General features: G+C 43.1%; 1 protein-coding gene across 1 annotated transcript in view; it reads left to right on the top strand.

Moving 5' to 3' along the window:
* The window catches only part of LOC119660589 (neuronal PAS domain-containing protein 4B), a 402,201-nt gene that overhangs the window by 252,266 nt on the left and 122,190 nt on the right, over positions 1-27,745 (top strand). The window contains exon 4 of the mRNA XM_038069258.1: positions 435-496. Within this exon, the coding sequence (XP_037925186.1) occupies positions 435-496 (62 nt within the window). The remainder of the gene's footprint in view (positions 1-434; positions 497-27,745) is intronic.

Genomic DNA, 27,745 nt, shown 5'->3' with positions numbered 1-27,745 from the left:
TTCCGTTTTATCCTTAAGCGCTTACCAACAATCATGAAAGTGATCGCAGAGAACCTGTGAAATGCGAAAACATCACCCCTGACAAAGGACAGGCTTCTTAGCAGAAGCTATGTATCTACTGTAGCCATTCACCCATATTAAACCACGTATATCAAACCAGAATTCCTTACAATATTTATGCCACCACATTGCAATATACTTTTACAATGGAGTTAATATATATATTCGCAACTTTAGTAAAACTAACTAATGCTAACGCTAGCAAGGTTCACCCAAGACTAAAATTTTGTGGCTCCACAGGGGCAGCTACAAACCGATAATGATCACTGAATTAAAAGGCGAACACTTGAATGTATTACTAATCGCAGTTAACGATCTTAGATACAATTTATTGCAAACATTAATTTTAAACGCAAACAATTCTTCCATTGCAGTGCTGAAACGACATGACATCGCCCTGCATCAGGCGCCAACACCAAATATAGGATTTTCTAAGGTGAGTATATAATTATATGTATGTAGCTGTCCATTCGAAACGAAGAAGAGTAAAACACCACGGTGGAACTTGGATTTGGCAAAACAGAGTAGAACGACAGGGGTGCTTCGCAATCGTGCTTTGAAGTCTGCTTCAGGCGCTGAAATAGGTACGAAGAGGCACAGAAAGCTTTAAAGGAGCACATAAGATTCGCTAAACGATCATCGTGGAGACGCTTTTGTGAAGAGATGGACCTCAAAGCCGAAGTGGACCGTTGTCAAAAACGTAGCTTGCTAGTAGTTGGGTTATCTACGTACAGAACGGGAGGTACACAGAAAGCGATGAAGAAACGGAAAACCATTTGTTTGAAGTGCGCTCTTCAGGAGATATCCAAAATCTCATCAGGTGCATACTGTCCTCAACTGGGAACTGGCACGATGTAGTATCACTGGAACGAGCAAAATGAGCATTTAACTCGTTCCATAGATATAAGCCTCCACGTCCTGCTCTAGTAATACAGCGAATGGATCCCCTCCGCCTACATATCCGGATAATATACCGCGCATGTCTAGCACACGCTTATATTCTAATTAACTGGCGCAATGTGGTGGTGATATTTATTCCCAAACCAGGGAAACCCACCTACATTGGCGCAAAAAACGTCCTTTCTACTAAAAGGATTGGATAGAATAATAAATTGATTCATAAGGGATACAGACATTTTTAAGTGGACACTTTACTATAGGTAACACGTTTGCCAGAAAGGGAAATCCACAGGAACAGCACGTCATGAGCTCAAGGTGCAAATCAAAAAGGCGAGGTCTGGAGAAGGATACGCCTAAGGTACCATTCTAGGACATCGAACATGCCTCATTGACTGCAGTTTTTAGCGCGGCAAGACAGCATGAAATGGATCCGCCGTTAATCAGTTGGACCCCTCACATGCTGGAGTCGAGAAGAATCCATATACTGATCGGCCAGAAGATTATTGAGCACGATGTCTTAGGGGCTGCCCACAGAGAGGAGTTCTTTCTCTTCTGTTATGACTTCTGGTAATGAATACCTTGCTATGGTTTCTCGGGGTCACAAAGCTCTTCATACAAGCATTTGTGGACAATTTGGCTGTAAAAATTGCATGCAAGTTTGCGGATACAGTACATATGTGACCGCTTGAATGCAACTCTGCATGTAAACCACAGTTGTTGCTACGATTCACGGTGAACGCTAGGAAGACTGGACTGGTGAAGTAGCTACATGCTACATACCTTACCAGGCACTGACTTGTGCAAACAGTCAGGTATTTAGGAGTACATCTCGACCCCAAGTTAACGTGGAAACACAATATCCGGGAGCAACATTAGAAATCCTGCAGATTGCTCTGGTTCTGAAGGACTGCGATGGACTTGGGGACTTTCACCGCAACGGATTCATTAGAATATACATCCAATAAGACTCAATTTTATATATGCATGTACCGTCTGGTGGCTAGAACTGAACTTTGTTAACAGCGGGAAGCAGCTAGCCCATTTAAAAAGACTCGGCTGGCCACGTATTACTGGACCACGGCACTCGAAGCTGTCCTAAATCTACCTTCCATTCAGTTAGAGGTGAAAAGGAAAACAGCCAACGACGCAGGTAAACTCGATCCCATTTGAGCGTGGAAAAGCGACCAATCATACGGCCATGTGTTCATCGGGAAATTCCTTGAGAAACATCCGGTGGCTCTGATACATTTCGATCGTATGGTTTTCAGATTCATCTTTAAAAAGACATACTTCGTCGTAATCACCAAAAAGAGAAGAATGGTCGGTAAATGACCACGAGTCTTTTGGGATTGCAAACCTAATAATGTTCACTGTTGGGTCATGGAAGACAGATCGGGCTCAGAGATGTTCTAGGGTAATCCGATTATGGAACCATTCCTGATTTAGGTGCAAAAGCACTCAAAGATCGCTGGTAATGAGGAAACTGAAAGGCTGGCTTGCCAAAAGTATGGATCCGCAATGGTGGGGCCAGAACCAGATTTTGGCATTCGCCTGCCCATTGGTAAGTCTACTTTTAAGGGTAAAATTGCAAAGACTGCAACTGAGTGAAGAAATTTCAACTCTTGCCAGCTGCATGCGAAAATATTTAAGGAAGAATCCGGGGCCGCCAGAGCGGTATTTCTGTTGTTCCTTAGGAAGTGAAAACCCTAGTTGGTCTTTTAACAGGACGCAACTTCTTAAACTACCATTTGAAAATAATTGATGTGATGGTGTGTGTCATATACAGCCAATGTGAGAACGAGGAAAACACGACCCTGCACTTCGTATGGAGATGCCTGGCCTGCTCAAATCTCAGATGAAGGGACCTCGGTAAGGGTGTCTTCAACAAAGAATACGCGCACTCTCTACCTTTGAAGAATGTTCACAGATACGCAAAAGCCTGCGAACCCCGGAGCCGGGAAACTTGGAGCGCCGCTTTCTCCACTAAACTAAATTAGTTGTATGTGGTCGACTGATTTGAAAAATATTCGAATGATATATTTGGATTTTCTTTATTACATAATGTTATTACTCCCCTAACACTATTGAAGTTATTGAAGCAATATAAGCAAACTTTCAGTCGAATATGGTGTTGTATCGATTGCTAATTGTCCTTTGGTAACATGGTAATAATACTATTGCGATTAAAATCCATTCCTAGAATATTTTGAAAAGCTTTAGATATCCCGGAATTTATTGTTGACTGGTGGCGAAGAATGCTACTGTGTAAGGTCTATGATTACTTCTAACTTGTAACTTAGTGATGTTGTATTCCCTCCCCTAATAGAATTGTCTTACTGGATTCAGTGGGCTCAATATTGTGAATTCATGGCCGCGTTCGAGAGAGTACATTGATGGCCGAAGCGATTTCTCTCCTACTTGGAGGAACAGTCCGTATCGATATGAAAGGGTGACTAGCCATTTCATTCACAATAGGAAGAACCTCAATGGATGTAATACGGCGAAATGGACCGCGCCCTGCTAAATCTATACTGCCACATTTATAGACCACCCGCTAGCTTAATGAACGGAAGCAGCCGCTTGTATACTACCCCCTCCAACTTCTTCCCCATAGTGTATAAAAGACAGACAGGGTGATATGAAGAGGGTGCGTTAGATGTTTTCTGAGGCTTCGGTAGTGGAACCATTCTCTGCCTTTTACACTGGGTGGAAAACACTCATTACACCATGCAAGATTCAAATGTACGGGTCTGATTTAGCAGTCAACTTCAGGGCTTTGTTCGGAAACCCATCCAATCACGGAACAGATCTCTCGCAGTTCCTCCTCGGTCTGGGTGAGAAGACGTCCCGTTGAAGCGTTGATTGAGGAACACTTTCTTCCTGTTGTGGGAAAAAGATTACGATTATTTTGAACAGGAGTCGTGAGCACGTCACTTGGGGTGGTTTTCGTCCACAAATGTTGTTTATAATAACCTTGTAAACATCGCCTCAGGGGTTCATATATCTCAAACAGTGTTTGTAACAATTCCGCTTACTTTCCCGTATAGCCTTCTTAAGGCTACTTCGACAGTCGATGTTCTGGCTTCCCTCTTGTCATGTAACAAAGGCTCCTTGCTTACAGACACGATGCGCCCAACAGCAAGATTTTTTGGTTCAACCAGCAGTTTGGGTTCGTAAGATGGAACTTCCGCCGGTATTGTAGAGTCGTATGCCTCAGTTATCCCATGTCATACCTGGTTCACCTTTTCCAGCGGTGTTCCTTTCAACTCCTCACCACTATTAAAGCCGCAGGAAGGTCTCTTCAAAACCTCCAGTAAATACGCCAGCTCTTCAAGATAAGAGAATATTTCGTTAAGCACACTTGAATCGGCGATCTTTGAGGCTTATTGCCCCATTTAGAGGGGGTACATGATCTGTTATGCCTGTCGTTAACCGATTAAATTGTAGACCTTTGTCAAAGTGTGGCCGGCACCTGGCCCATACGCTGACGTAGATGTTTGCTCTAGTGATATGATGAGATAGTGGAAGCAAGTAGCTTAAAACCTTCGAGCAACATTAGTGGTCAGTTTTTGTATGCTGCTCCGATATAACAACCCAGAGATAACATTGGGTGGGACAGCGTTAACTTGAGTGTTGAGGTATCATTAATTCCAGATTTCGGACAAAAGAGCAAAGCCGGATCGAACGCTGTTAATGTGTTAACCGACATAAAATTCGTCAGCGAAAACAACGATTCCTAGATAGGCAAACTGAACGACGATGTGTTTTACGATAAGGCAGGTAAGAAGATTTCCATGGTCAGTTAGATGGAGGATATTGGTATTTCTAATGTTGCTTCCAAGTCTTTTGAGATTCTCCCTCGAAGTTCCGTCAAATGTTACTCTGGAAATGGGGCACAATAGGACAGATTACAAGGAGTAGTTTCGCGGGGAGACCTTCAAACGCAACACGCCCCCTCCTCCAATGAGTATATCCGTTTAGAAGAAAAGTCCGTACATGTATGTTACTGTGACCGAAGCTTAGGCGCATCACGTTTGTCCCTCTTGTTTCTGCAATAGGAGACTCTAATTCTTTACAGTCGTCAATCCGTTTCTAAGCTTCCACTGTCTGCCAAATCTTCCGGCGCCCCTTTGGAGCATGGCAAACAGCTTCACTTGCGCCATGGAAAAAAAAACACTTTTGGTGGCAGTCCAGTGCTCAGCAATATTCTGCGGTGAGTTCTGGCAATATGAAGCAGATTTTTCACAGGATGTATATTATTAGGTGCTTTCATTCACTTAGCTAGCGGGTGGTCTATCAAAGCCACGGTATGGGTTTTGACGAGCCCATTCTGCTGCAAATGGAAATCTTGATCTGGATCTTTCTCTGAATGACACGAGTGTTTCTGATTCGACTAACGGGGGTTGGATTGTGGAGCCTTCCTTCCTATCAGTATACACTTGACTCGGCAAATAGAAAGTTACCTCACGGAGACTTTCCCTGGCGGACAGGCGGAGGGAAAGCAACACTGTCAATATGCACATGGATTTAGGATTTCTAATGCTTTTAGAAAATGTAAATCCTACACTTTACTGCAACCTGATGTAAAAGCATTTGTTTCAACCATTCGTAGAAAAATAAATAAAAATCTTGACGTTCCCAAGATACTTTGCTACTAATAAATATGCACTATTGTTATGGTCTCCTTGCCGTGACATTATTATGAAATGAACCTTTATAACAGCAAACTCACTGGGGAACAGTAGAACACCATAACATATTCTTTGGGTTTGTTATAAGTCTGGTACCAAAACCCATTTTCCGCCAGTTTGCTGTCAGTTAATGCAGCTGAGTGTGGTTTTTTATACTGAGACCTTCCGCCTCTGACTCGTAGGGGATCTGTGAATATACATTTTGAGCAATTCTAATTGGATGATAGGAGAGGTAAATACATTTGCAGCTTTCAACGGGGCGCCCGTTATCCTGGTATTCTTTGCATCGCATTAAATAGCCCTGGGATCTGTGTCGTACTCCTCCGTAATATGGATCTCTCCTTTCTTCTTCTTCTGCACAGACCAGTGTTTGATCAAGTTTTTTGAGAATGCTCGTAAAGAAGGCACTTGAAACATAGCTTCAAAGAGGTCTACTGTCTAAGGGGACCGATGATGTTGACTTTTCCTACGTTTAAGAATTACTTGGCTGCTTTGTGTGTTTTCTTGAGGCTTATAAATCCATCCAGTTTGAGGCTCCTTTCATAGCTTTACGGGTTGTAAGGTTTTCAGTCTTATCCAACTCGCAACTTGAAGGAATGCTTGGTACATTACAGCTAGATGTCTGGATAAATATAAAGGTTTGGACAGCCATCCGGAATCCACTCGTCCTAAAGGAACACAAATTCCATATAAATTTTCCTTTTCAACTTTATTTTCGCCTCGCTGCCCAACATTATTCATTGCTTGAGATGAACTTCTCCATCTCGTGCTCCAGGTCCGCATCCTAGTTTCGGTCATGGATGTTTGTGTTAACTTTGCGTTTTCCTCGCTGTTGCAATAATGAAATGGTATGGTAATCCTACCAAAGATAAAACAAAATAGAAATAAATTGATAACTATCGCGGAATAGAAAATGTCGACGTCCTACACTCCACAAAATATAGTTTGGCAAGCAAATGATATGCTTCGCTCATTGATGGTGTGATGGGAAAGATGGTTGTGCACCAGCCTCTTATTCTCGTATCTCGGGTTCAGTTTTCGATTGTATCATAGATATTTGGGCTTGTTCAACTGCTGTGGGCTCATTACTTTAGAAAATGAAATAAAAAATAAAACAACAATAGTAGAAGGGAATGGTTCAGTGGATGCCCAATTTTGTTTTGGGGATAGAGGGGAGAAAACGAGCAGAGACTTATCATGAACTCCGTCGGGCGAAGAAGCGACACAGATGGAAAAAGAAAGACTGGGAGAACCAGTAAATCTGTGAACTTGAAAAGGCAGGGAGTAATCGCACGACCCGACCAATTTTACCTTATACACCTTTCTGCTCATCCTGTCGAGACAAAGATGAAAATCGGATTTCCGACAGAATAAGCATATTTGAGCGATGGGTTTGTGGTATTTTGATGAACTGCTCAACAACCAAAATAACGGCGAGTTGGAGAATCCGCCAATTGAAAGTGACCGACAAATGCTGCCATCACCAAGCATAGAAGAAACAGTCGGTGCAATCCACCAGCTTAAAAACCATAAGTCACCAGGGGCCGATGGAATTAAATATGGAGGTGACCAACGACACCGAGCGGTTTATCAACTGATGCTCAAGGTGTGGGACAGCAAATCAATGTCTGACGACTGGCAACGAGATATTATCTGTCCCACATATAAAAAGGGAGAAATTATCCAATACAAGAATTACAGAGGTATCACGTTTCGGAGTGCCATCTATAAGATATTCTCAGCTATCATGCTATGCTGACGATATTGACATTAAGGGAAGAACGACTCGATATGTGCAGTCTACCTTCATCTAGATCGAGCAAGCGACGCATGGTCTCGAGCTGCACAGTAAGGAAGGCAAAACGAAGGATATGGTGGCAACGTCGGCGCCAAAGAACAGGGATCATCGAATCGCACTGGTCAAACGAGAACGATAAAAATAGGAGATTACAACTTTGGGACCGTTGACAGTTTCTCCTATCTAGGGTTGAAAATCACGACCGATAGCAGCTATGAAGATGAAATCCGCTCACTGTTGTTAACTACCAACACAGTCTATTTCAGCTTACAAAAGCTGTTTCACGCCAAACGTCTCATCATAGGGTCAACGCTCTTACTGTACAAGATTATGATCTTGCCAGACCCCAGCAAAAAAAAAATTGCGAATTATTGGCCGCAGTCAAGAGAAAAATCCTTGTCCCCTACATGGACGATTCGGCAGCCTACGTAATGCCGAAATCTATGAACGATACCACGACCGTCTGGTTGTGGATAAAATCCCGCTCAACATGTTGTGGTGGGCGGGTCTTATTTTCTGTATGGATGAGAATGCTCCAGCCTAGAAAGTCTATAAGGGCAATATCTGTGGTATAAAGAGAAGACGAGGCAGACTCTAGTTGAGATGAAGCGACGGTGTAGGCCAGGGCGCCAGAGAGCTTTTAGGGATATCGAATTATTGGACCTCGGTGCAGAGCCGGGAAGTCTGGAATTCCTAACTTAGGCAGGCCTAGACCGGGTACTGGTTGTTGCGCCAGCCTGGATTCGTTTAAGACAGTACTTCGGACTAGTCCTTTCCGTTTTGCAATAAGATCCACTGTCTCTTATCTCGTTCTGCCAGAAGTGTTTCTACCCATTCAGGGTAAGCTGCCCTTCTCTACGAGCAGTCACTTCTTTGAGTCCTTTCTCTTGCGTTTGTGGATTGTCTTAAATTCCATAGCAAGGAGGGTGACGGCTATTACTTTGCAAATGGGATATACATCAAAGAATACTGAAGGTTAACCCCACAAATCAAGAAAAGAATTATCTCATTGAAATGGAATATTTTTTTTATAAATTAAGGAAAACTAACCAAGAGTTTGAAAAACCGACGCTGAACAAGAAACATTTAAAAATTGCCCATTCCATAAAGCACCATAAATTAACTGCCTACTACCCAAAATTAAATAACAAACTGATCCCCAGCACCATTCTCTCCTTTGTACGGTAAACATATCTCCCAAGATTTATTACTTGGAAATTATCTGCATGTGAAACGGTAATTATACAAATTGCACTTGAACCAATCAAACTAATGAAAACGAAAGCCCAACATTTCTGCCATGTTCAGCATCCAAGCAGCATGGATACGTTGAGTCAATATCGCATTCTGACTGAGCCCGGCTAGTACGGGACCATTCAAGTTACTTCTTCGCATTTTCAGATAAAAATACACGAAAGGAACATAAACGGTCGATGTGAATCCATATCTCTCACGCACGGCCGCAATTCTTCGTATTTTACTTGAATCTTGAGAATTAATGCCCTCGGCCATCTGAGCTTGAAGAGTCTCTAGTTAGTTAGCTTAGGCCTACCTGTATAGTGGGATCTATAGGTATAAGACCTAAACCTGACGGGAAGAGTTCTACTTAACCCTTAGGGGATTCGTTTTGCCACTCTGGTGGTGTATATAACTAGCATACTAAGCCTCCGAGTCCACTTTCATCTAATGCACTTCTAGTCAGCGTCTTCCACCCGCCTCCTTGCTACTAGGTCCGAATATTAATTATATAGAGTCAAACGGGAAAACTGCTTTTTAACTAGGTTCTGGACCCGACTACTAAGTAAGCCTAACGAAGGGGTTAACCAAATGCGACAAATATCAGTCCAAGTGTTCTACGACCGAAGGATATCAACTCCGGAGCAAATGATCGCTAACATAAGACCTAATTAAAGTTTGCGATTGTTTCTCATCTGCCTTGTGGCATCGTCAAGTCCTAGCTAACTGCCTTCATGTCTTAATTAGACGATTCGATTTTTAATTAATTTCAATGTTGATCGTTATGTTGATAATGATAAAAGTTTTATGATAGTAAAGCAATAAAATTTAACACATGCCCCGATAGAATTATGGGGTGGCCGCAGTAGCTGAGGGCTGGCTTTTCAATGTGTGTGACTGGGCTCCAAATTTCAATCCGAGATTTTCGATACGTGTTGGTGGAAATGTTTTTGAGACACCCACGTGCCTGATCGTACCAGTGAGGTATATGGAAAACGGAGGCAAGGAGCGAACATTTCTACAAGAGAGGCCTAAATAATCATTAATTTTACTTTATCAACAAGTCGGAATACCGGAAGCTCGCGCTTCGGGTATAAAGGTTTTGTTCATCTTATGTGAGAAACTTCAACGCACATTTTTCCGTCCGTATATAGCTACAAATTCAACATAATCCTTCATATTTTTCCAAACTACGAGACATACGTACATATTACAGCCATAGATATCACACTCACCCTAAACAAACAAACTGCCTATTACTGAATACTGTACACATATATGCACGTATATAAATTGATCGTACCCATATTTCCGATTTACTTCTTATATCTATTTGAATTAGGCACTACCCGCATACACACATGTCTGGCTGACAAATAACTAAAAAACTAAAACAAAATAATTCTCTGCGACCGAATTCATAAGAACTCATTTCGTTGTGGTATTGACGAATTGATATGTGATGATGACGTCATGCAGGTTGTAGAGTGCACGAAATTCACAAAAAATTGGAAAGTTTCACCCCCTATAACTTAGTTAATAATTGTTGAATTTTCTTCAAACTTGACCAAACTGTGCATTATGTTCTTCATTACACGCATGCCAAATTTTGTATTTCTGGGATGAACATAAGGGGGGTTGCCGGGTAAATTTCTAAAATGTGGAAATATACTATTATTAACTTTATTTGTGCAGATATCGGAACCGGATATATTTTGAGGCCTAGATTTCGTAGAGATGCACCACTGGGATTTTTTTCAGATTTTTCGGTTGGATAGGTTCGGAGAACGAGACCTGTTACACTTTTTGTGGGTTATATTTTGTACCCTTACTCCCCTATGTTTCATCTAATATCAAATATTAAACCAGATTCGAAAAGTACTAATTGAGACCTTTCATTTGATACCCTACATGGCTACATTCTGTGAAAAAAAAATCTGCACCTTCCATTCACATGTATGGGGAGCCCCCCCTTAAACTTAACACAAGATGGCGCCACTTACTGCATGTAAAGGGATCACCAGATTACATACTCTCACCAATTTTCGTGACAATCGGTCTAGTCGTTTCCGAATAAATCGGGTGTGACAGACAGACAGACAGACAGACAGACAGACAGACAGACAGACAGACGGACAGACGGACAGACGGACAGACAGACACCGTCTCGATTCTAATAAGGTTTTGTTTCACACAAAACCTTAAAAATGACTCGAAGTCAATAAGGATTCTCGAAATCAGAGTGGTTTCTTGGAAAGGCCCAAATTCGATCGTCAGAGACACTATAATTACAACCAGCTTTCGCTAGTGCGTTTCACGATATTGAGAGGCAATTGTATGGTAATAATGCGTTCCAATTATTACGGGTGTTAAGAAATATGCCTAAAAATTATAATCATGGATGCTTAGGGGTTACCAAGCATACGGGCCCGTGCCTGTGAGGATGTAAACTTCCTCATTGGTGTTCTTTGTACAACGATCTTGAGAAGGCAATAAATAGCAAATTAAATGAGCAACGCAGGTTATGTCGGTGCCTGGGAAAGCGGTGGATAAAAACAATGATTCTCTTGGATGAAAAGGAATGAAAGTTTCACCATTCGGTTGAGTGATTCCATGTGACTTCCATGTGAGAAAAGCTAGCTATGGTCTCAACATCATAGAGGCAAATACCCTGTGCCAATCGATCAGCCTCTTCTTTGCCAGCGAGACTCGAATATGTTTCGAATAATGAGCGTATCCTAGTTCTGCCGTCACATTCTTTCTTTTCGCCAATTGGAAGACGTAAAATAGTCGTTATTTCTCCCAGTAGCTGGGTAAGTTCTATGCTTTTCGAAACCACCTCTGAAGGATCTGTAGGCGACAGTTATGTCCGAAATTTGAAAGAATCTGTGGCGCATGGTGACCACTTTGCTAGTTTCGGGATTAGGGCAGAATAGCAGCGGATGAACTAGCCAAGAAGCGAGCAGGGATGCCTTTACACGGCCAGAACCCTTCTGTGGAAACGGAAACGGTTTCATGGCTATGGATCTAAGAAACGAAGAGAAACGATTGAGGGAACTATATTGGGCGGGCCTACCAGGGATGGAGCAGTCCAGGGTGCTTGTTGGGGGATACGAATCCATGCGTACAAAGGATTGCTTAAACCTCACCAAAGAGAACCTCCGAATCATAGTGGGAATTCTCACTGGTCATTGTCGGCTGAACTATCACCTAGGGAAGCTAGGGATATCTACAGACACTGCTTGCAGGTTCTGTGAGGAGGAGAACGAAACCTCTATGCACGTCCTGGGACAGTATCCGGCACTTGTGCAAAGTAGGTCGATACATCTGGAAGAACACTTAATACCAGATGCAAAGCTGAAACTTCTGGAAGTGGGGAACATACTAAAGTTCCTAACGGTTACAGGCCTGCTTGAGATACTATGAGCAACAGGTACACTATAACCAGTAAAATGGGCACAATAGTTCTTCAAGGACGCTGTGCGACTTTTCCTTAACAGAATAATAATAAGTAAGGACTAGTGAACAATCTAGCTCCTTAACAGCGGATGGATTCCAAGCTGGCTTGGTGCAGCGAGAGACGGCCATTGGGGAATGTATGAACGTGTTATGAACCGATCTACTAGTCTTTCGTACCTTTTGGGAGAACGAAGGTTCGGATGACCTCGTGCAACTTGTCACGTTTTGAAGATTTTGTTGGAAGCAAAACCCTATTCAAATCGGTTTACTGTCTGTCCGTCTATCACATGCACTTTTCTTAAGAGCGGTTATACTTATCGACACGAAATTTTGTAGAAAGGCTAGAACTCTGAATCCGCACGCATGCGGTGAATTCCGTTGCTGTACATATAAATTAATGGAGGAAGGGGACGGTCTCCATACACCAGAAAAAAGGGTGCAAAATGTTTTCACCGTTTATAGCCATGTGAGGTATCAAATCAAAGTAGTTAGTGTTGACATTGGTTGCAAACCGGATGAGAGAGGAGGTCCGATAGGGGTAAATTACTTCAACGATCCATTTTGAGAAATCAGAAAAAAAATAATGCTGGTAGTATCTAGGCTCGGAAGCACTGCGATATCTGCTTAAATAAAGTTAATAATAGCATATTTCAATATGTTGAGAAATCCTTTCGAACTCCCCTTAAGTTCACCCCAGGTCCGTAAAATGGGGTAACATAGGTTTCAATTTGAAGTAGCATTATGGAAAATTTGGTGGAAATCCTACTATTGTTAACAAAGTTATTGGTGGTGGTGGAATTAAATAGTAGGTATATTCAATGTATATACACTACAAGTTATATATAAATGGAACCATCGCGTGCCGAAAGATTCTTACATACAAAAAGAACAAAGCTTTTTATATTTGAACCGCCTAGCTTCTGGTTTCCGACTTGTTGTAATGGGCACACGACCGTGCGGTAACTATATTTTTGTAATATGCAGGGCCATGCTACCTAGTCCTTCCATTGGTAAGCCAAAAATATTGTGATCTTGTACAGAAGTTATGCGTAAAATGAGTCGAGTGCTCTTTTGACCCACTCAAAAAATATTATCTTGCATATCAAAGATCAATCAATGTGTTGAGGGCCACTTTAAACTCCCATAGGATCTTCCTTGCAGGCAACGTAATCATCTGGGGAGAATGTTATACCACTTTTCCTAAATTAGATGACTACCTTCATGTTGACTTTGAATGGAGGGCTGGCTGCTCAAATATGATATAAGTTCGATCTACAATAGTACCAATCATGATACTTTTTTCTATTCTTCAAAATTACGGAAACTGGAAAACGAGCAGACAAATTGTGACAGTTTCCTATCTGTCTAGTCTAACAGGTTAGAAGTGTTTCATAACAGAATTCGTTCAACGATGACTCCTACGCTGCCAAGTTTTGTGTTTTGTGTTTTGTGTTTTGTGACACGACAGCCAAAATTAAACCGTAGCCAGAATACAACGCGTACCGAAATCTCGGTCCGCGCAGCGCTTCCTTCTATTATCAAATTTTACCACTGAGGTTGTATAGTCATCTATCGTTTCCTCCCATATTTTTCATAGCCTTCTTTTTGGTGGCCCCAAGCTACAGCGTTGAGCCTCGAGTTGTACGCTTCAGCACCACAAAAATTCCATCGAACGGGAAGCATTTCAGGGCGAACTAATCCTTCTTGTTTACGAAATCAGGAAGCTCAAATAGTCAGATCCTTCTTTAAAACAAAGAGGATTTTGCAACGAAGGATGTTTTCATGAAGAGCCAGGCGATGTTCTTCACTGAAACGCTCCTATTGGAGTAGTGACTGATGACTCGTGGTCTTGACAATACATACTACACACAGAAGATCCCCGTCCATTACGCACTTTGCCACAACCAGTTCAAAGTACGAGCGCTGTAGGATGAGCCTGAGGTTTATTGCATATGGCGCCTGCTTCGTGATAGACCGTGCCACTCCCGTAAAGGCGACAAACTGGACTTTGGTCCGCTTTTAATAAATCATAATTATGCAAATTTTGGGGAGTAACGGGTAGGATATGCTGCATTGAACTCCCACCGCCCAGCGAACTACCTCAAGTGCCCTAACTTTGGACATGTTATGGGGGTGAGGTTTGCTTAAAAACAGGGCACACCATTCCTGACCAGCCCAGTCCAACCCTAAAAGTCCGGTGTTACTTCAAATCTCTCCTTTACTCAGCCATTAGTTTTCTTCCACTCAGTTGCGGCAGCCTTACTACACCAACTCTTCACACCGACCAAACAAAAGATCCCGGTTCAACGTTAATTCCCCAAGCAGTCTACTGGCACCCAATCATGGATATTAGGATTATTCAACTAAACTTAAATTTACACTTTTTAGTTGGGCGGACTCGGAGACACAAGTTCGAGCTGTTCGTCGATGAACACCAACGATAAATAAAGCTTCTCTATGAAAGCTAGTTGCACTATCGCGGTCCTCATTTCTTAACTCGAAATTCTTCTGAACTGACGTTCGGCAAATATACGGCTGGACTGCTGCACGGAATATTTCCTATTTCAGCTCGGCACTGCATATATACAATGTGAGGAACTGCTACTCTTACCTTCACTACATTCTGATTAGCAGCAACATCATCATAAATCCGCACTTTAATTCATTCCCATTTCTAGAAACCATCCACAGTGCTCACAATGCCATAATTCTCGACATCTAACTTCCAGATTGATCCATCCCCCATTGCCTCTAAGAGCGGTCGTATACGCTGGCCACTCATTAACCAATCTCTTAGATCCAGACTTTCCTAAATCCAACTTTCTCAAACTGACGCGTGTGGAATTGGCAGCACGGTTCAGCAGTATGCCGAAGAGATTCAAGAATATACGCGTCCTCAATTACCAAAGCCTCGTCTCCCCTCGGATGATATTCTCGAAGACATCTGCTACAAAGCAATTCTACGGCCGAGACTATTTAGAAATAGATGCTCTTAGCACTACAAGATCACAAGATCTACGATTTTGATGGTTCAATCCGCGAGAGGACACTCGTCCTGGATGTCACTCATCTCCATAACCACCTGTCCAACATGGAATTAAACCTAGATATGTATGTATAGGGAAATCCATAAAATGACCCCAACGCTTACCCCCCCCCCCCCCCCCCCCTGATAAAAAAAGTAGTAATATCCTATCCTAAAACGAAAAATTAAACCGTTTTCCAAACGATTATCCTCCACATGCTTGACCAAAACTTAAGTCAATGCATTCGTCGTCCGTCCTAAGGCTAATTCATTGAACTCCCATGCAAACAGTCAAACTGGGTTATTCTCGACAAATCCCTTTCTTTGATTCCACCAATCGACAAGCCCAAAACTATAGTAAATTCCATTGAGCGGAGCAGAAACAAGATGTCGATGGACTTGACAAAATTTCAACTATCATCCTTAAGGAATATTCCACAACCATTAGCGCTCCTGTCCTCCCTTATTAATGACTGATTGATGTACGCCCACTTCCAAACGAATTGAAATCACACCCATCCGTAAGAAAAAGAAAGATTGTTGTCTTTCTGATAGTTTCAGACCTATCTCCATTCTTTCAACCTCCGCCAAAATTTTCGAACCATAAGCACTCTGATAAGAACAATTTCATCCCAAGTTACTCGACTATCCTTAAAAATTATGTCTTACTCGGAATTATTTGCAAAACACTAACAATAACCTGTCCCGTTGATATGAGACCTTTGACTTCCTCCGACTAGTTCTTGACTTCCATCAGCACCTGTGTAAGGTAACCCTTCCTAGATGGGCAGCAATTCCAGGTGAAAGCAGCCGTTCACACCATATAATGGTGTTGTTTGAAATCAAGCTAGGTTCCTTTCTTACCCCACCTCTCTTCCCGGTATTTACGGAGGATATTCCTGGACCCGCTCCCCATTGCAATCTAATCAATGTGGTTCAGTATGCCGATGGCCTCATCATTTATACTTCCACTAAGGATATTGTACTCGGTCCAGCTCGGCTAAATGCGTATTTGGATCAGCTTTTCCGTTAATTTACCAAAATGCAAACTTACCCTCAACCCCCCAAAAGGCCAGACAATTAGTTTTCACAAGAGCAGAATTAATATTGAAAATGGCGCCAGATATCAAGAACTTGTCCCTTAACGTCGAGTCATCTCCCATCCCCTCTGTTAAAGCAGTTGTTAAAAATTAACTCCAACCTGTCCTGTCAACAAGGCACACAAATCTCAAAAAGTTTAATTTTTTTGGTAAAGACAGTCAATTGGACCTTTTACCACTTGTGGATTCATCTTTTTGTCTCCCCATGTCATATTGGCACACTACGAACAAAAGCAGACTATCCGGCATTGTTCCTTAATATCTAAAAATGGCGTTGGTATGAATTCCATCACCAACTAAGCATTTTATGATTCCATCCAAACGTCGCGCGTCGATGTTATATGCCCAGATATACGGTATGATCCCTACAAAGGTGTCGACTATTGGGTTTGAAATTGGAGAGGAAAGCTGTTATTATGTCTGTCGTCAAGTATTCTTCATGAGTCCATATCATGACAATTAAATTGTGAAGGTTTGTTTTCAAATATGCTCCGCTTTTTGCCCAACAACACCCCTTAGGGTTGCTTCAAACTCAGTTACAGTTGGGAATAGATTCGGCAGCTTTCGAAGATTCCGAAGGAACTCAGCAAATGTTTGACGTATGGATTTCCTGCAATATGCACGAAACTTGATTAAAGTTTCTAACTCCGCCGTCGCTTGTCCCAAGATATGGTTGAGAAAGGAAGAGCGAGGATTGCTGTATCCTGAATGGCTGAGTTACACCTAAGGGCCTCAGGTGAGTAAGGTGTCATAAATTACATAGCCAAACCTGCAACATAGTTGTGTGAACTCTGGCAAGTTTCGAACCACCTAAAGTAGCTATCACCGATGCCACCTTTGGATAAGGTTTTGCGATGGGCCGACAACTCATCCATATAAAAGCTACTCCATGTTAAAAAACCTGGAACCTTTGCCGCGGATTGAACAAATAAACGACGATGACCAAGCAGATGTTTAACGGACTATTCTCTCGGACCCTGGAATATTCACTCCCTGATCAAACCAGGGGCCGTTAAGGCGTGTGTGTGCGATTCGCATTAGGACTCGTTTTTCAACCTCTGGCTATGAAGTCAATTAGAAGGCAGGGAAAGACAAGTTTTATGCACGCCTGGAGACACTATTCAACTCACTCCCAACAAATGATGTTAAAATACTTTTGTGAGATTTTAATGCGAAAATCGGAAACGAAAGCTGGCATCAGAGAAACCCTGGAAGACACAGCCTCCATGAGAGACAACGATTAATTGACTTCGCCAGGAGTAGAAATCTTGTCGAAAGCTCTACATGCTTCCCGCAACGGCGCATTCACAATCAGACCTGGTAATTAGCAGGCGCATATACTGTCAACCGAATTGACCACGTTCTCATTGGTAAAAGATGGCATCCAGTGTATTGGACGTACGATCTTATCGAGGAGCAAACTGAAATCCAGGCCATCACTTGGTGAAGGGAACATATCGGTGCAGAATCTCTTCAGTGCACCAATTGGGAATCAGCCCTACCAAAATCCCCGCCACTTAGAAACTCCTGAGCGATGCTAAGGCGCCTTGGAGGAAAAGCTATCTCCTATGCTATACGAAATCTGCATCGCAAATGTACACGGGCTCGGGGCAGAACTTAAAGCCAATATCAAGGTCGTGGGGTAAAAATCCCTGCGAATGCGAATTGACTAGTTTGACAATGAATGCAAAATATCTCTCGTCGAAAGGAACGAAGCCTACAGGCAATTTATCTAACGCTGAATATTAATGGAAACCTAGCTAATAGAAACAGCAGACAAGCATATACGAGTAGACTAGTTAATACAATCAAGAACGGTTATCAACCCAGAACTAGCTCGTGCAAAGACAAAGATCAAAACATCATTAGCGTTGCCGACGGCATCAACAAACGCTGGGCGCCCTATTTTGAAGATCTTCTCAATCCGACACCTGGCGCGTTCATACAAGTAGCCCAATTCGATGGGGGTGTTGGAGACGTTGGTCTCACTACACATCCTCCGACAGCAGAAGAAACGCGGTTGCGGTTGAACAGGTCTACTAAATGCGATACACCAACTACAGCTGCGAATCTGGGAGAACGAGGAGATCTCAGATGACTGGCGCTGTAGCATCATCTATCTCATCCACAAAAGGGGAGATAGATTGTTGTGATTGTGTTGTGAAACCTACAGAGGCACTTTACTCGTCTGTTCGTCCTATAAAATACTGACGAAAGGACTGGAGAATAGAATAAGACCATACGCCTAACGTCTCATTGGCGAGCATCAAGGCGTTTCAGGCCAGGTCGCTCTACAACGGACCAGTTTTTTACCGATAAACTAACCCTGCAAAACAGCTGGGAATATAACATTGATGTGCACCAAATCTTTGCCGACTCCAAACAGGCATACGACAGTATAGATCGTGGGGTAGTGTACAACATAATGCTGCAATTCGGTGTATCAGCTAAACTAGTACGACTAACGAAGAATGCAATGACCAACTTCATCTCACTGGTCAGTATCCACAATAAGTTGGCCGATCTACGTACTAGTTTAAAGCAGGGCGACGGACTGGCGCCAACACTCTTCAACCTAATATGCGATCCGAGCAATGGATTCATTAAGTCGACACAATTGTTAGCGTACGCAGATGACATCAACATCATTTCTCGAAAACTGACCGACGCATAAGAACTTACATACTTTTGAGATTGCTGCAATAGAAGTTGGACTACGTATCAATGAGACCAAAACGAAAATACTGATGCAATCAAGAAGTCGGAAGCCAGCTCATTCGAGCATCAATATAAGGGACCTCAACATCGTATTCGTAGACAGCTTTATACAGGGTGCGGAAGCATAACTTCCTTTTTTAAAATGTGCGCCACTCAGTTAGTTAATGTCATAGCGGAGCGCTAGTGGTCTTGTTCAAGAGGGGATACTGTAAAGTTTTGTCCCGGCACGGTTCAGTCGCCATCATGCGTTGGAATAGTGAGGAGTGTGCCTTTGCCGTTGAGGTTTACTTTTCAAGCGGATGTTCGGTTATTGCAACACAGCGTGCATTTCGGAATCGCTTTAATTTAGCCCCGTTGGCTCCCGTCCCAGACCGCAAATCAATTGTTACATGGGTCACTACATTCAGACAAACTGCAAGTGCGACAAAAGGAAGAACTGGAGTCCCTCGGCCCATTAGATCACGTGAGAACATTGCAGCAGTGAGAGCGTCAATGTTGCGATCGCCACGGCGTTCTGCGCGCAAACACGCATCTGCCCTATCTGATCGTTCTGTGAGAAGAATTCTTCGTGATGATTTTCATTTTCATCCCTATAAGATGGCGATAGTGCAGGAACTTTCAAAACGTGACTTCAATTTTTGGATGAACGCGTGTGAGCTTCTTCTTGATGTCGTTCCCGAGGGTGCTATTGTTTTTTTAGCGATGAAGCCCATTTTCATTTGTGTGGGTCGATTAACAAACAAAACATGCGCTACTGGGCTGACACCAACCCTCGAGAATTGCATCAAAAGCCTTTGCATTCACCCAAAGTCACAGTGTGGTGTGCAATTTCCTCAGCTGGAATTATTGGTCTCTGGTTTTTTGAGGAAAATGAGGTTACAGTGGCAGTGAATTCGGACCGGTATGTAAACATGCTACAGAATTTTTTTTCCCACGGCTAGAAAATTTGGATTTGAGGGACACTTGGTTCCAACAAGACGGTGCAACAGCACACACTTCAAGAGCATCGATGGCTGTTTTGAGGGAACACTTTCCAGAGCGCCTTATCTCAATTAGAGGCGATTTGGAATGGCCGGCACACTCTCCCGATCTGTCCCCTTGTGATTTTTTTCTATGGGGTTTTTTGAAATCCCGTGTTTATGTGAACCGTCCAAGAACCCTACAAGATTTGAAGACCAACATCCAAGAAGAAATTGCCAACATAACACCTGCTATGTTAATAAGAGTCATGGCAAACGCCAGAAATCGGTTTACGCAATGTATGGAGAATGGGGGACGTCACCTAACAGATTTGATCTTGAAAACAATGTAAATAAAAACTTTAGACATGTACCTACATTATAAAAAAATTTTCTCAAGCATACAATAGTTTTTATTGAGCTTTGAAAAAAGGAAGTTATGCTGCCGCATCCTGTATATCTGGGTAGCAGCCTGTCAAAGGAGGCCAATGAGACTGGCGAGGTCAAGCGACAGGTGCAGCTGGCGAATAAAGCGGGAAACACAATTGCGTGTCGAAAGCGGACGAGAGAAGCTGCGCGGACCGCACGCAGTTTCAAAGTATAATAAAGATTTCAGGTCGGCAAAGTTCGCTCCACATCGACAAGGTTCGTTCTGATGACGGATTACACCATTTGCAATTTGGCGACGTGTTTCGTGTTCGGCTATTACTTTTGAATGTAATTAGTCTACAAGAATTAGTGTTGAGAACTGCGGAAGGCACTATTTGAGTTACAAGTGTCAATTAGGAATGTCACTGGCATTTATTCTGAATCTTCCATTCATAAAAATTGAATTTAAGGCGGATGTAAGTGCGCTCTTATCGGCATTAATTGTATGATTTTGAAAATATGAAATACATATGCAGGTCTATTGTTCGCACACAAAATCACGGCATTGCATATAATGTTCAAGTATATGCAATTAGTGTATGCATCCTCCTTTATTTTATGCTATGAAATTCTTACAATTAAATGCCACTAAGAGTGCACATACCTCCGGCTTCAATTCAACTATTATGAATGAAAGTGCTTGGACTATTGCAAGTGACATTAGCACATGCAACGCAAATAGTGCCTTCCGCACTTCTCAAAACAAATTCATTCAAATTAATGACATTCAACAATAACTGTCGAAAACGAAAAGCGCCGCTATATTGCAAATCACGCGAACTCTCAACAAACTATTATTAACGTCTGCTATGCCAGATGCAGTTGGGCGGAGTCAAGGTTGGTGGTGAACTTCTGAAGTCGCTGTGCATTGCAGCGACTTCCTTAAAGCACTCAGGCCATCTTGGCCTGTGCCGACTCCGGATGGTTAGAGGTGTTAGCAAACACTGCTGACAAAATCCACGAGGTGCACGCGCGCCCCGTGGTCAATGACGTGTTGCGGGAAACCACGGGCCAAATTGTTGAGCTGCATCAGATGGTGGCAACCCTCGCGGCTACCGTCTCCAAGGGGTTCGGGTGGTAGGTTCCGAAATGGTTCGCGGTCCGCCAACCAAAATGGACGATCGGCTAGTCGGGCGTCGAGGTCTTCAACGAGTCCTGCAATTTGCTGGTACCACCGTATCTTTACCGACAAAGCAAATAGATGTGCCATCCCGTGCTCGTTCACGACTTCAAAAAACTAAACTCGTTGGGAGCTCCGGCAGCGGCTACCCAGAATGCAGCTCCACGCTGCTTAACATTATTCGATTATTCGAGTAAGCGCTATTACCTGGTCGACACAGGCGCAGACGTCTCAGTTCTCCCGGTATCGCGAAATCAGAAACTGATTCCGCATCAGCTCAAACTAGCAGCGGCAAATTCTTCAACCATATATATTTACGGCTACAGGTAAGTGGACGTAAGTTTGGGACTTCGATGAACGTTTTCATGGCGTTTCGTGGTAGCGGACATCAGTAGTTCCATATTGGGCGTAGACTTTCTATGCCACTATGGGTTGCTAGTGGATATGCAGAATAGCTCTCCTATAGATCCCGTAATTTCACTCAGATCTTCAGGAAAATTTGACACCTGCTTTACTGTCAGTCTTTTGATCATTTGTGAAGAGGTAGGCGATTGGAGACCATGCGGCGATTACAGACGACTGAATGCACAGATCATTCCAGACCGCTTCCTATACCAGTCATCCATGCACTTGCGCTAACTGCCGTGTTTTCACAATCTTGGACTTAGCCAAGGCGTGCCATCAAATCCCTGTTCAGTTACTCTGCCCTGAGAAACGTTAATTTTTGTTTCGTGTACTTAGATGATGTTTTGGCCGCTTCTTCTGAGTCTGAGCATTTGGAACATTTCAAATGCGTTTTCAACGTCTCCTAAAGGCCTGTTTTATACTTAACGTTGAAAAGTGGAAATTTTTTCAACAGCAGGTGTAGTTTTTAGACTTCTCGTAACCTAAGACGGTTAAGGATCTGGGAAAGTTTTTGGGCATGTTAAACTTATATCGTCGTTTCTTGCCCAAAGCCGCGCAACATCAAGCAAACCTTAATACCTACTTGTATGGACCGAAGATTAAAGATTCACGTGTGATTGCGTGGTCTACAGAGGCCGTCCAGGCTTTCGAGCGGGCCAAACGACGCTGGTTGACGCTACACTCCTGTCATTTCCTCAAACAGATGCATACTTAGCCGTATTCGTCTTAGATATCGCGGTAGGTGCTGCCCACCACTGCGTTTTTGCGTTTGCTCCGGGACACCATGGCAAGATTTAAATCACCCCCGCCATCGCGTCATTCTTCGACGAGGGCTGACATCCCAGAGACCTGGATGTCTGCACACACGTCTTGGTTCGCGTAGATGCTTCCCGGAATCCTTTGCAGCCACCATATGAGGGCCCATATGAAGTGCTGAACAGAGGGGAGCACTTCTTAAAGCTTGACGTCGGCGGCAGGCCCAAAAACGTTTTCGTGTCCAGGTTAAAGCCTTTTGTATCCGGAGCTGGGGTTCCGGGGAGAAGTGGTGCAGAACGCGTGACATTTGATCTGCGTCCATAAAGTTGGCGGGCCTGGAGTCGGGTTTGTCGCTGAAGCACGTTATCAGCTGGTGGTGGGATAGTGTGGAGGCACATGCTAATTAATGCGGATTCGTCCGGGCTCCGCACGGGAATGATGCAATTCACCACAAAGTGAAACTCACCTTTCTGAGTGGCTCGCCTACCTGTGGGTAGCGGGGCGAGAGGCACGAGGCTGGCGGAGCAATCAGGAAGTAAAAAGTCAGTATGAAGTTATGTAGAAAAAAAAAACGGGTCTGTCAAACTTTTCTCTTCTGTGCTTACTAACTCATCCGTAGTTTATATATTAATTAGATATTTATATAATCCAAATGTTATTGTTTTGTAATTATATTTTATGATTAATAAATGATTTCAATTACTGGACAAAAGCAGCCAAAAATTATTTGTAAACCCCACACACCTAGGGATAATTGGGAGATACTTTAACTTTTGGCTTCACTTGACTTCCTGCTGCTCCAACAATTTACATAACATGTCTCTTCATCAACACAATATTCATCGATTCCTGATTTTTATGAAATTCTCCTAGATGTTTCCCGATTGAAGAAGTATCAAATTCCGCAACATAACTCTTAAGTTGATTAATAGGTTACAAATTAAAGATCGCACTAATCGCCTAAATACGCTATGCGACTTATCTAATAATAACAGCGCTCGCAGCAAATGATTGGCGGCTCGAGGGTCACAACGAGCAGGGTTTTCTCGAGACGTCGACAATAAATAAAAAGTCTGATTACTAGTCATTACCTTTATTAGAACTGAAAATGATTTATCGTCGACGGAGATCTTTCGCCCTCACTTTGTGTATCGATCATAGATACAGATACAAACAGTACGTTGCGATCGATACGTTTGAATTTGATTTGTGGTCGCTGATAAAATGTATCTGATCAGATGCGAGTTGAAAGTAAAATGTAAGGGGGTGGTTGGGAGGTGATTTTCGATTCTGTGGGAGAATTGTAGTTTGAAGTGGAGGAAGCAATCACGCCACTACTAGCGTTGTGTAGACAAAGGAATGAAGCGCTTAGATCTTCTGTTAATTATCTCTAAATCTTTGATTTGAAGGCTCATTGGAGGTGCCCCCTTAGGTCTCTTGCAGTAAATCGATCTAACAATTTCGGCTGCAGCGCACCAGCAATCCTAACTCGAAAAAGTTAAAAGTTTGGCATTCGACATTAGACCAAATCGGCTTGAGAAATTCACTGACTCTGGATTTTTCGATGCAGATTGACAAACGGGGCAAGCAGGCGCTTTCTGTTTGAATGGCGTCCAAATTAAAACAACATAAAAGGCCGCCTATTTTGGTATGGCGATTTTTTTCGTGAACTCGAACCGCTGACCCCGTGCTTTGGGAAAAATATTCCGTCGGTCATCTATCCGCATTGAACCCATACATACGCACGCGGCATATCTATCTTTCTGTCGTTTCGACCTGGACCATCGATCCATTCGTCGTCTGTCCGATCGATTTCTATTGAGACAACGTAATAGGAAACCTCGACATCTTTATGAAAAGCCAATTGAAGGACTTCAATTGGCCGCTGATGAATAGATTGCTTTGAAATGTGAAATGCTACGATGAATGGCTCGTTCGGGAAAATATAATAAACAGCCTCTAAATGATTTGGCATAAAACTATTGTAAATAATCGCCCTTTCATAGTGTTTTGTTTGGCGATGATAGGCAGCGCGTGGGAATATAAATTTGGGAAAGGTTGGGTACAAATGGAAGGAGTCTATGGGAAATTCGCTTCCAAAGGTACCCATCCATAATATAATTGCGAACACAACGAGAATCTTACGCAAAATGGACTAAAAATTGATTGATCCTGAAGCCCTAATGCAGCATTACTCCAAAAATCGTTTGATGCTAATCCGACTAGTTTGATAAGAGTCTTAAATAATAAAATGTTACCAAGAAGCTCCTTGGCAATTCTGCATCACATACGCAAAACTTTAAGACTCGTGCGAAGATGACCCGAGCATCGTAATCTCCTTGTCCTTCCAATCTGCATCTGAAATGGAAAGATACGAGCCTGGGAATCTATTTGCAGCCGCCGAATCTGATGCTGTAAATTATCTTTGGATGATGGTGCTGATGCGTTCTTCGCTTGGAGGTGCATGCATACATTTTCAGGTATGCAAATTAGTCAGAAGCGAACGTATTTCCAGCCAATATTTTGATAGAGTCGTCAGCATCGCTCATTAATTATTCATTCGCGAAAATGTTATATGGACAAGTTCTGGCATTCATATGGAGTGTGTTTAGCGTTTAGCGGCATGTTGTGTACGGTATTTGTGCCATAAAGAAGACCATAATTTTTTGAGGCCGTGCCTTCTTAAAATTGGGTGCAGAGGTTTTTTAAAATTTTGTGTGAAACAAAATCTTATTAGAATCGAATCCAGTGGATGTTTGTCTCCCCGTCTTTTTTTTCCGGGGGTGGAAACCTTCCAAAGACACTATGCACATGCTCCAACGTGGGGGACTTTTACCCACTAAAACCACCCCCTAACTCCTCTTCTCTTCCGCGCGGAACCACCACAAAGTATTTCGTCGCGGGGTGGACATGACTCCAGCCTCCCCCTTCGCCCATCGATTGCATTCGCAACCGCGCTTTTTTCGCCTCCTCTGCCTCTCTTAATCTGCGCTGAATCCGCCGTACCATGTCGGTCACTGCATTCCAGCTTTCCTGGCCTGCAAACACTTTCCTAATCATATTTTCCGGTTCTATTGTTCATTCCAATGTTTCCACTAGACTCTTTCTTTCCTCAGCGAATCTAGGACAATGGAAGAAAACATGCTCCGGGTCCTCCACGGTCACATCTGGTACAGTTGGGTGAGCTGTCCAGTTTAAACCTATAGAGGAATTTACGGTAACCATTTCCATTTCCCGTGAGAAACTGTGTGAGATCATAGCTTATCTCACCATGCGTCCTCTGCGCCCACACTTTGATGCTGGGAATCAATCTGTGGGTCCATCGACCCTTTTTCCCAGCGTTGCTACCACCTGCTTAACAATTCCTCCCTTTCGGCGGATCAGAGGGAGAATCGGGTCCATGCAGTTGACCAAATTGGCGCTGCGTAAAGCAGTGTATAGCTCACCACTCTAGCTATAAGCAGTCAGCATCTATCATCACTCCAAGGTATTTAATTGCTGGCTTTGAAGTTATGATATGCTTCCCCCTTCTTGTGGCCTCGCTAGCAATTGGAACGTTGAGGACATTATTATACATTATGTTCCACAATAGCGGTCCCAACACAGATCCCTGTTGAACACCTGCGGAGACAATGTATTTTTTGGTTCCATTGTCCGTGTCGTACCAGAGCTTTCTACCTGTTAAGTAGCTGTCAACTAGCGCAGTTAAGTAACTGGGTACATCAATCGCCGCCAATGACCTCCTTATAACGTTCCAACAGACAGAGTTGAACGTATTTTGCACATCAAGGGTAATCACAGCACAATACTTGCTGGTGCCACTCCTTCCATGCATCACATTTTCAACTAAGCTAGTGCCCAGTTTGATGGCGTCGACCTTTGCTCTGGCCGTATGGAAGCCGAATTGTTCGCTTGATAAGCCTCCCAGACTTTCTACAGTCAGGAGCAATCTATTGTAGATTATTCGCTCCAACATTTTCCCCATAGTCTCCAATAAACACGTAGGCCTGTAGGAAGATAGTTCACCAGGAGGCTTACCAGATTTAGGCAACATCACTAACCTTTGTTTTTTCCATGTCTCAGGAAAGATCTCATCCACCAAGCATGCTTCAAACAACTCTACGAATATGTTTGGCCTCGACTTAATAGCCAGCTTAATTGCTTTGTTCGTGCAAAATTAAAGATATTTTTCTGGTGGTGCGATGAGGTTTGTTTGTAGAAAAAGGGTGCCCGCCAATGATTTAAAAAATGGACAAGACCGCTGATTTTAAAGTTTGAAAGTAAGGCTATTTTCATATGTAATCGCCGTTTAGTGTGGAGTATAGGGCGTCAGCCACACCTACGCGCTATTGTTATCGATTATTTGAAATGCTTTTCAATTCTCCATACGATTTACTGAGACCATCGCACCTCAACATCGGCCGTTGATTGCCGTCCTGCGAATTAAGCCACCGATAAAACAGCGTGAGGAACGCACTGGCCCGCCGCGCATTAAATGGTGGCGATTTGGTGAGAAGGAAGAAGAAACGGTCTCACTCATACAATTGCCAACCATTGCGACTGTGGAAGAATCATGGAACCAAATGAAAGACACGATCCACAGAGCGGCCTCTGCAACCCTCGGGGTCATCAAGCCGGGTAAGCGATACATCAACCGAGATACTTGGCTTTGGAATGATGATGTTGAAATGAAGGTCCGTGAAAAGAAACGCCTCTACCACAAATTTCTCGACGATTAAACACCTGCTAATTGGCAAATTTATAAGAATGCCAACCGGGAAGCAAAGAAAGCGGTCGCTGTCACCCGAGCAAACCATTTCAAAAATCTTTACGATAAACTGGACACTCGGGATGGCGAGAGAGATCTTTATCGACTTGCTAAAAGCCGTGGTGAACGCACACAGGATATCGAACATTTCTGTTGTGTTAATGATAAGAACGGTACTTTGCTTACCAACCGTCGAGCCGCAACGGATAGATGGCGAGAATACTTCGAGCAGATTTCAACTGAAGAATTTGCTCATCCTCCACTTCCACAATCATTGCCGACATTTGGAGCAGTTCCACCAGTCAGCGCAACTGAAGTCGA

The sequence above is a fragment of the Hermetia illucens genome, chromosome 6 (assembly GCF_905115235.1).
Source record: "Hermetia illucens chromosome 6, iHerIll2.2.curated.20191125, whole genome shotgun sequence".
NCBI lineage: Eukaryota > Metazoa > Arthropoda > Insecta > Diptera > Stratiomyidae > Hermetia > Hermetia illucens.
This window is presented reverse-complemented; position numbering and strand designations above follow the sequence as displayed.